The sequence below is a fragment of the Cajanus cajan genome, chromosome 10, assembly GCF_000230855.2.
Source record: "Cajanus cajan strain Asha chromosome 10, NIPB_CcT2T_4, whole genome shotgun sequence".
Classification (NCBI taxonomy): domain Eukaryota; kingdom Viridiplantae; phylum Streptophyta; class Magnoliopsida; order Fabales; family Fabaceae; genus Cajanus; species Cajanus cajan.
In genome coordinates this window covers 43859591-43870438 of record NC_138526.1, presented here as the reverse complement: position 1 = coordinate 43870438, position 10848 = coordinate 43859591, and the positions used below count along the sequence as shown (strand labels likewise).

The following is a 10848-nucleotide window of genomic DNA, read 5'->3' as shown; positions in this document are numbered from 1 at the left end:
ATTAAAAATCTGGAGATACAGGTGGGCCAAATAGCAAAACAGCTGGCAGAGCAACAAAAAGGTTCTTTCTCAGCCAACACCGAGCAAAACCCGAAAGGGCACTTGAATGTTGTATCTACAAGAAGTGGTCGGGAATTTGTGGTGAAGGAGAATGAGAAGAAAAAGGAGAGCGAGGAGGTGAATGATATGAGTGTAGAAGATGATGCTAGTGTTGATGAAGAGATCATCTTGGAGGGCCCAGGAGCGTTGAGAAGGAGGAGGAAGCGAGTTGGTTGATGAAAATAAGAAGAAAAATGAAAATACCAAAAAGAATGAGAAAGAGAAAGAGATTGAAAAAGAAAAAGAAGGAGTCAGTAGAGAAAAAAATAAAGCACCCTTGGAGGAGAGGAGTATAGTGAAGGTACCACCCACCAAGAGCTTACCGTATCCTCATGCACCTTCAAGAAGGGATAAGGAGAGGCAATATGCTCGGTTCTTAGAGATTTTCAAGACCTTGCAGATTAACATTCCGTTCTCCAAGGCATTAGAGCAAATGCCTACATATGCCAAGTTCATGAAAGATCTCCTTACCAAGAAGAGAAAGTATTTTGAAGAGGAGACTATCACATTGGAGGCGGGGTGTAGTGCCATTATTCAGAAGATGTTGCCAACAAAATCCAAGGACCCTGGTAGTTTCACTCTTCCAGTCACTATTGGGAGTCTAGCTATTGGGAAGGCCTTACTTGATTTGGGGGCTAGCATCAATCTTATGCCCTTATCTATGCTTCAGAGGATTGGTGATTTGGAAGTGAAGCCAACTCGCATGACTTTGCAGTTAGCTGATCGATCTGTGAAGTATCCTCACGGCATTGTGGAGGATGTTCTGGTGAAGGTGGACCGTTTCTTGTTTCCCGCTGATTTCGTGGTGATGGATATTGAAGAGGACATTGATGTACCTCTCATTCTTGGCCGACCATTCGTGAAGACTGCAAGAGTTCTAATTGATGTGGATGATGGGAAGCTTAAGGTGAGAGTTGTCGCCACCCGCCGAAACGGACCTTGGCAATCGCGACGATGGTTGGACTCTTTTTAAAGTTTTGAAAAGTGGTGGATTGATAGAACGACTTATTCTCAAACTGAGACCTTGTCGAGCTACCAATTTTATTAAATGATTCACCAATCCATATTAATCCCAAGCGGGACCCTCTATGGATTAGTGGTTTTCGCAAAAATTAGGGTTCTTGGAGTCGCCACCAATATTTTACTCAAAACATTGGAAAAAGATTTAAGGCAATTGATTTTATAAATCAACTTTGGCCATTACAACCAGAGTTGGGTAAGGGAGTCGGTTACGTGTGGGGAAGGTGTTAGCACCCCCACAGCGCCCCATTAGGGTTCCCTATGACGGATTATTTATTAAATAATAGCGCAAAATTACTAAATTACCCCTATTTATTATAAGCGATTGTAAATTAAATATCTACATGATGATAAATTTAAATATGCAACAATCAGAAAGCGGTAAAAGAAGGGATTTTTAGAAAAGAAACCTCTTGAAGCGTGCTTTTTATATATCAATGAAGTCTAGGAGGCTTTTTGGCACTCCCTCCCTCTACAAGCTCGCTCGCTCCTTCCTAAAAATAATTTTTGACTATGGAAATCCAAAAGATTTCCCTTCGACTAAGTTCGAATCTCCAAGCTAAATGCTCGGAATTCCAGAACTTCGTCGGATCGACTCCCAGAGAGATTTCTAGGGCAGAACACTGCTCAAAAACCCCAGAATACTCAAGGAGGGAGTCAAAACTGTGTGGAAAAGTGTGGAATGACGTCCAAATGACGTCCTATTTATAGGGATGAGGCGCAGTACGGCCCCTGGGTTCAATACGGCCCGTATTGAGTTTTTGTACTTCAATACGGCCGTATTGAATTCAGTACGGCCGTATTGAAATACAGAAACTTCAATACGGCCGTATTGGTTTCAGTACGGCCGTATTGTAGTACAAAATGTGTAGTACGGCCGTACTGAACTCCAAGGAGGCCGTATTGAGCTCCAAACCTCCCACTTTCTTATTTTTGGCTACTCTAAGACCTCTAAACCTACAGATAGTCATCCTATGGTCTTCTAGGAGTCCTTCTGGCTGACTTTCCTTTGATCTTTGAGAGTCTTCGAGTCTTATTTCCGACCCGGACAATTTTAGGGGTCTACAGCTGCCCCCCCTTTACTTAGTCAAACGGCCTTTTGGTGTACCGTTTGATAAGTAAAGGAGTTGACCCAATTGTCCGGGGAATAAGCCATCCTTCCGACTTGTAGTGTCTTCAGGTGGGAAAATTGTTGAGTAGCCTCTCCAGGTTGAGTTTGCCCTCTCCAGGGTGAGTATTAGTCGTCGCCTCTCCAGGCTCGTGCATACCTTCGCGCTTCTAGTTACTTTGGTAGCGTGAGTCTTGCCCTCTCCAGGGTGAGTTTGCCCTCTCCAGGGTGAGTTTGCCCTCTCTAGGGTGAGTATTAGTCGTCGCCTCTCCAGGCTTGTGCATACCTCAGTGCTTCTGATCACTTTGGTAGCGTGAGTCTTGCCCTCTCCAGGGTGAGTTTGCCCTCTCCAGGGTGAGTTTGCCCTCTCCAGGGTGAGTTTGCCCTCTCCAGGGTGTTGCCTCTCAACATGGGCAGCTGAGTTTGCCCTCTCCAGGGTGAGTTTGCCCTCTCCAGGGTGTTGCCTCTCAACATGGGCAGCTGAGTTTGCCCTCTCCAGGGTTTTGCCTCTCAACATGGGCAGCTGAGTTTGCCCTCTCCAAGGTTTTGCCTCTCAACATGGGCAGCTGAGTTTGCCCTCTCCAGGGTTTTGCCTCTCAACATGGGCAGCTGAGTTTGCCCTCTCCAGGGTTTTGAGATAAGTTTGTCTCCACAGTCCACGATGCTGCTTCGACGATTGTTTTTGATTTTTGTGCCACTGAGGGCTGGATAACGCAGGGATCCGTCTAGGGGATGTGCAGTTACTCATAGGTTCTTGTGTCCCAACTTTCCATTGCGTAGTTGGTACCCATTGAGGAATTTCTGTTTCCTTGGGGTGTAGACACGAAGATGCTCTTTCTGATGTGAGCGATGCCTTATGATTGGCTGACGTCCTTTCGACGATGGTGGAGTATCCCGGTTATCCTTATTCGGGTGACTCTTTTGATTTTCCGGTTTTGTTGCCTCTGCGTAGGCTGTTATCCACTGGGGGATTTTGTCGTTTTGTTGTGATTAGCCTCTTCTGTTAGGAAGATCATCTTGACGCTTGATGTTTGGCTGAGAGCCGGATTCCACTTGGGGAATGATTATTTGTCTTTTGTGATTTTTCTTGAAGGGGTGCCTCTGAGTAGGCGAGTGGGGATTTAAAGTTTATATATCCCAGAGTATTATTTAGAAAGCCTCTTCAGGCTTAGCTTCACTCATCGCTTGAGTTGGAAAGCTATCCTCCACTGAGGAGGTCATAGTCCTTTCGACTCGGATATTCTGTTTAGATGATCGCGCTTCCATTGGGGATTTTGACGATCTTGCTTTGATAGCTCTCGCTGGGGATTTGTTCCATGAGCTTAAGCTGAGGTTTCTCTGGGGAGTATTATTTCTGCGAGCCTCTCCAGGCTCAGTTATTCTGAGAGAGTATTATTTCGGCGAGCCTCTCCAGGCTCAATTATTCTAAGAGGGAGTATTGTTTCGGCAAGCCTCTCCAGGCTCAATTATTCTGAGAGAGTATTATTTCGGCGAGCCTCTCCAGGCTCAGTTATTCTGTACGAGTATTATTTCGGCAAGCCTCTCCAGGCTCAATTATTCTGTACGAGTATTATTTCGGCAAGCCTCTCCAGGCTCAATTATTCTGTGGGAGTATTATTTCGGCAAGCCTCTCCAGGCTCAGTTATTCTGTACGAGTATTATTTCGGCAAGCCTCTCCAGGCTCAATTATTTTGTACAATTTGTTGGGTTTTCTGTATTTCGCCTTTTTTTGTTGATTTTTGGCTTTTTCTGTATTTTTGCCTTTTTTGTCGTTTTTTTGGCCTTTTCTGTTGACTGTTGTCATACACAAGCAATTTTTCTATTTTTCTATTTTATGCAATTGCCTCATGATAAGGTCTTTGAATGTGCAACTAATGTGTGTGTGATGCACAAATGCAAGTTTGATTATTTTATTAATGCTTTTTTTTTTTTAAATGAATGGCTCTCCCTATCCTCCTTTTCTTGGAGGAATTTCTGTCGTCGACGTGAGGGAATATCTTTGTGAGCCTTTTTCACAGGAGATTACGGATTTTATAGGAACCCCTCCAATTTTCTTTATTGACTGATTATTAAAGGAATTTCGTACAATTTTTATGAAATACCAATTTTAGAGGCATAATCACATGGTCAAGAGAGAAGAGAAAATGAATAGATATTTTATTGATATTCACAAGTGTTTTTACAGAAAGATATACAGAAGGAATTTCTGAAGAATGGCTGGCCAGGGTAGGCTATATACATTAGGCTTAACAATTATATCTGTAATTGTTGCTCTTTACATTCCCCTAGTTTGTTCGGGTGAGATGCCTGAGCCAGGAGTGTAGATGCTGCAAGATGCTTGCTTCTAGAAGATAATCACTTGAGCCGCCTTTCGGTTTTCGATTCAAGTGATCGTTGCTTGCTTTGTTTTTGTATCTTATTCTTTTGCCCCTAATTTTTGCCTAGGACATATCCTAGCGGGGATAAATTCGCCTTTGTTTTGCCTAGTACCCTTGTACTGGCGGGCTTTTTATTTTGCCCTAACTTTTGCCTAGGACGCCCTTTTTGGGTTTTCATCCTAGCGGGCCTATGCAAGCAACGTCTTCAAGCATAGTACTTCTTTACCACGTCAGCGTTGACTGGGTATCGAAGTTCTTTTCCATCCATGTCTGTGAGGATCAATGCTCCTCCTGAGAAGGCTCGTTTTTCCACGTATGGTCCTCCATGATTTGGGGCACACTTTCCGATTTTGTCCTTTTGAGTTGGTAGCAATTTCTTCATTACCAACTCTCCCTCATGGTAGACTCGAGGGTGGACTTTCTTGTCAAAAGCCTTTTTGATCTTCCTCTGATAGGCTTGACCATGGCATATGGCGTTCAGCCGTTTCTTTTTGATAAGGTTCAACTGGTCGTATCGGCTTTGAACCCATTCTACCTCGGAAAGTTTTGTTTCCATGATTACCCTTAGAGAAGGTATCTCGACTTCGACGGGTAGAACTGCCTCCATCCCATAAACGAGGGAGAATGGAGTAGCTCCTGTAGATGTACGTACTGAAGTCCTATAGCCATGAGGAGCGAAGGGTAACATCTCGTGCCAGTCTTTAAATGAGACAACCATCTTTTGCACTATTTTCTTGATGTTCTTATTGGTTGCCTCGACTGCCCCATTCATCTTTGGCCGATATGGGGAAGAGTTATGGTGTTGGATCTTGAATTCTTGGCACAGTTCTTCCACCATTTTGTTGTTCAGATTAGATCCATTATCAGTGATGATTTATTTCTCCATGCTTCCACTAGATTATTCTAAAATCATTTGGGACAAGAGAGAAAAGAAGGGAAAGATACTTTTATTCTGAAGTTTGTGTTTTAGAGGGGATTTATTTTTCAAAAATGGTTTTTGTAAGAATGGTTGGCCAAGGTAGGCTTATGTGTTTAGGCTTGTTTGATTAAACACTTATGAAGTTAAGAAAATCTTTGTTTATTGACGTTGTGATTTGACAACTTAGATAGCTTCCCTTGAACCTTTCTTGAATTCGGCTCGTGGTACCATCATGGATTTCTCTTTTTTTTTTTTTTTTTTGATTGTCCTTATTTTTGCCTAAAACACCCTTTTGTGGCGTTTTAGCGGACTTTTGTTTTTGTTTATTTTGCAACCCTAATTTTTGCCTAGGTCACCCTTTTGTGGGATTCCTAGCAGGTTCTTTGCTCTTATTTTTGCGCAGCCCCCTTTTTGGGTTTCCTGCCGAGCTTCTTTTATTTTAAAAGATTTCTTTTTATCCATGATGGCACTTGTCGAGGCCAAGGGAAGGTGCTCCACACTTCCACATAAAGATGATGTGGGTTTATTATTATTAAGATGATTTTAACCTCATTCATGTTTATTCAAACAGGGTTAAAAATAATGTGGTTTAGAATTTTATTATAAGCAAGAAAAGAAGCAATGAGAAAGAATAAAGAATGATTTTATTATAATCATAGCGGAAACATGTGTCCTTATTTCATCACTGATATGGGTCCCAATGTTGACCTCTTTTATCTCTCGGCCCTGCCCCAAATTCACAGTCTCCAATTTCTCTTGATATGGTTGGAGTAGACGAGCTTCTTGATTTAGCAGTCTTTGCAGATCCGGAGAGATGACCTCCTCATCACTGTCCAACTCAACCCATTCATCCTCAACTTTCGGATCCCGGTCAGAGCGAACAATTACAGACATAATTATTTTATTGGTTCTGTTTAGGTTTAGAATTATTAATGTTAATGAGGAAAGAGAGAAAAGAACAAAAGAGAGAGTGATGTGTGAAGAATGCCTCTTTATTGATATGTATTAAAACTGTACAAAAACCCTTATTTACATGAAAAGGTTCTCATGATCTCGGGTACTGATCATGAGTCCCTAAAAGAGAAATATGAAGGGGCCCTATCGTGGCTTGTTCTTCTCTCTATTCCTGCTTTGGCCGAGGATTCTTGCTCACGTCGGGCGCTGTTGAATCAAAAGTGATCCACCCAGCATCGATAAGGTTTTGGACCTTATATTTGAGAGCTCTACAGTTCTCCGTTGAATGCCCCGGTGCCCCCGAATGGTATAGACATTTATCTTGTGGATTGTACCAATCGGGGTAGGGTGGATCCATTTTCTTTGGTGGAACATAAGCTAGAAGACGTGCTTCCACTAGCTTCGGCAGGAGGTCGCTATATGTGGTCGGAAGTTTATCAAACTTCTTCACAGGGTTGTATTGCGACTTTCCTGACTTCGAAGTGGAAGAAGATGAAGAAATATTTACGGCATTGACTCCTCTCTCCTTCTTCTTCCTAAAGGTCTTCTTAGCTTTAAATGATTGGGAAGGTTTAGCTAGCTTCCCACTTTTCAGCTCTTGTTCCACTCTTCCTCCAACATGATGGGACTCATGGTCACTGTGCTCAGCCCCGTGTATGTTGTGGTGACGCATGAGTTCCATCATTTGCGCCATTTGCTCCTTGAGCTGTGAGAGCTCAGCTGTAAGCTTCTTATTTTGTTCCTCCAACGCGTCCATCTTCTTGATTTTCTGCGCGCGCGCGAGGACAGAGAGATGACCAGCCACTTTCTAAAATGAATGTTCAATCTAATTTTATTTATGGAGTGAATACACTCTTGACATGAGCTTGATAACCCTCCATTTTTAAGGCGCTGCCTTTTTAAAACAGAGTGTTACCACCCTCCTTGACTTATGATCCCTCCCCAACGGAGAAACTCGATGATTATGGGTCTCTTTTACTCATGTCAAGAGGTATTGGTGAACCTAAAATGCATGGTTTATGAGGATGCATGATGTCTTATTGGTAATGATGTACATGCTCCTCACTTTTATTATATTTTCACACATGGTCTTTCCTCTCATGTCATGGTATTTTCATGCATGGGGATTATTCTTTAGACCTTATCACGAGGTTTATTATTAATGCACAAACAATATCACATAAACCTATACACAAACAATTCACTCATCCACGAACAGTCACGAGCGAATCACGAGGTAGGGGTATCCTGCAGAAAAGTGCATATTCAAGGTGGATCTAACTGTTCTCACCGGTCTGAGGCCCCCAAGGTGCCCCCATTATAGGGACCCAATTCCTCTCGTCGTAAGTCGATGGAAAGTTCCAACGCACTGTCGGACTTGAGTTCATGGTTATCACCTTGAGTGATGTTTTCCGACAACGGTCTACGGGCACCTATAGACCCATTCGACAACCGGCCGTACTAACATCCACTCCCTATGGCTTACCACTCATGCCCCCGGGTATAGAGGGAACTGTTGTGTGCAAAGGTTTGTGTGCAGTTTTTATTTCAAACAATTGCGAGAATTTAAAAATACAACAGTTATTAAAGCCAAATAGATAAAGCATGTTATCATACACGCAAGGGGTAATAAAGTAATTTTAAACTATTATTTTGAAAATAATCCATCACTAAATGGGACTGACTCTCGAGGCTTCCCCAGTGGAGTCGCCATCTGTCGCCACCCGCCGAAACGGACCTTGGCAATCGCGACGATGGTTGGACTCTTTTTAAAGTTTTGAAAAGTGGTGGATTGATAGAACGACTTATTCTCAAACTGAGACCTTGTCGAGCTACCAATTTTATTAAATGATTCACCAATCCATATTAATCCCAAGCGGGACCCTCTATGGATTAGTGGTTTTCGCAAAAATTAGGGTTCTTGGAGTCGCCACCAATATTTTACTCAAAACATTGGAAAAAGATTTAAGGCAATTGATTTTATAAATCAACTTTGGCCATTACAACCAGAGTTGGGTAAGGGAGTCGGTTACATGTGGGGAAGGTGTTAGCACCCCCACAGCGCCCCATTAGGGTTCCCTATGACGGATTATTTATTAAATAATAGCGCAAAATTACTAAATTACCCCTATTTATTATAAGCGATTGTAAATTAAATATCTACATGATGATAAATTTAAATATGCAACAATCAGAAAGCGGTAAAAGAAGGGATTTTTAGAAAAGAAACCTCTTGAAGCGTGCTTTTTATATATCAATGAAGTCTAGGAGGCTTTTTGGCACTCCCTCCCTCTACAAGCTCGCTCGCTCCTTCCTAAAAATAATTTTTGACTATGGAAATCCAAAAGATTTCCCTTCGACTAAGTTCGAATCTCCAAGCTAAATGCTCGGAATTCCAGAACTTCGTCGGATCGACTCCCAGAGAGATTTCTAGGGCAGAACACTGCTCAAAAACCCCAGAATACTCAAGGAGGGAGTCAAAACTGTGTGGAAAAGTGTGGAATGACGTCCAAATGACGTCCTATTTATAGGGATGAGGCACAGTACGGCCCCTGGGTTCAATACGGCCCGTATTGAGTTTTTGTACTTCAATACGGCCGTATTGAATTTAGTACGGCCGTATTGAAATACAGAAACTTCAATACGGCCGTATTGGTTTCAGTACGGCCGTATTGTAGTACAAAATGTGCAGTACGGCCGTACTGAACTCCAAGGAGGCCGTATTGAGCTCCAAACCTCCCACTTTCTTATTTTTGGCTACTCTAAGACCTCTAAACCTACAGATAGTCATCCTATGGTCTTCTGGGAGTCCTTCTGGCTGACTTTCCTTTGATCTTTGAGAGTCTTCGAGTCTTATTTCCGACCCGGACAATTTTAGGGGTCTACAAGTGCCCCCCCTTTACTTAGTCAAACGGCCTTTTGGTGTACCGTTTGATAAGTAAAGGAGTTGACCCAATTGTCCGGGGAATAAGCCATCCTTCCGACTTGTAGTGTCTTCAGGTGGGAAAATTGTTGAGTAGCCTCTCCAGGTTGAGTTTGCCCTCTCCAGGGTGAGTATTAGTCGTCGCCTCTCCAGGCTCGTGCATACCTCCGCGCTTCTAGTTACTTTGGTAGCGTGAGTCTTGCCCTCTCCAGGGTGAGTTTGCCCTCTCCAGGGTGAGTTTGCCCTCTCTAGGGTGAGTATTAGTCGTCGCCTCTCCAGGCTTGTGCATACCTCAGTGCTTCTGATCACTTTGGTAGCGTGAGTCTTGCCCTCTCCAGGGTGAGTTTGCCCTCTCCAGGGTGAGTTTGCCCTCTCCAGGGTGTTGCCTCTCAACATGGGCAGCTGAGTTTGCCCTCTCCAGGGTGAGTTTGCCCTCTCCAGGGTGTTGCCTCTCAACATGGGCAGCTGAGTTTGCCCTCTCCAGGGTGAGTTTGCCCTCTCCAGGGTGAGTTTGCCCTCTCCAGGGTGTTGCCTCTCAACATGGGCAGCTGAGTTTGCCCTCTCCAGGGTTTTGCCTCTCAACATGGGCAGCTGAGTTTGCCCTCTCCAGGGTTTTGCCTCTCAACATGGGCAGCTGAGTTTGCCCTCTCCAGGGTTTTGCCTCTCAACATGGGCAGCTGAGTTTGCCCTCTCCAGGGTTTTGAGATAAGTTTGTCTCCATAGTCCACGATGCTGCTTCGACGATTGTTTTTGATTTTTGTGCCACTGAGGGCTGGATAACGCAGGGATCCGTCTAGGGGATGTGCAGTTACTCATAGGTTCTTGTGTCCCAACTTTCCATTGCGTAGTTGGTACCCATTGAGGAATTTCTGTTTCCTTGGGGTGTAGACACGAAGATGCTCTTTCTGATGTGAGCGATGCCTTATGATTGGCTGACGTCCTTTCGACGATGGTGGAGTATCCCGGTTATCCTTATTCGGGTGACTCTTTTGATTTTTCAATGATAGCCATACCCCTAAGCAGTCTCCTAAACAAAGACACTCCTTTTTGCTTCAATGATTCTTGTATGAAAGCTTTTGAAACTTTAAAAGCTAGACTCACCTCTGCACCCATAATCATTGTACCAGATTGGACACTAGATTTTGAACTCATGTGTGATGCTAGTGATTATGCGGTTGGGGCAGTCTTAGGCCAAAGGAGGACTAAACTTTTTCATGCTATTCACTATGCTAGCAAAGTTTTAAATGAGGCACAAATTAATTATGCCACCACTGAAAAAGAGTTGCTAGCCATAGTGTTTGCATTGGAAAAATTTTGGTCCTATTTGATTGGTTCCAAAGTGGTTGTGTTCACAGATCATGCAGCCATTAAGTACTTACTCACCAAGCCGGATTCCAAACCAAGACTCATAAGGTGGATTCTTCTGCTTCAAGAGTTTGATCTGGAG

At 43.4% G+C, this 10848-nt stretch overlaps 1 protein-coding gene across 1 annotated transcript; it reads left to right on the top strand.

Moving 5' to 3' along the window:
- The first annotated feature begins 532 nt into the window (after nt 1–532).
- On the top strand, nt 533–10420 carry LOC145952513 (uncharacterized). The gene is made up of 2 exons (XM_083064886.1): nt 533–1006; nt 10409–10420. The coding sequence occupies exons 1-2, from the start codon at nt 533–535 to the stop codon at nt 10418–10420; spliced, it is 486 nt and encodes a 161-aa protein (XP_082921012.1).
- The last annotated feature ends 428 nt before the right edge of the window (nt 10421–10848 follow it).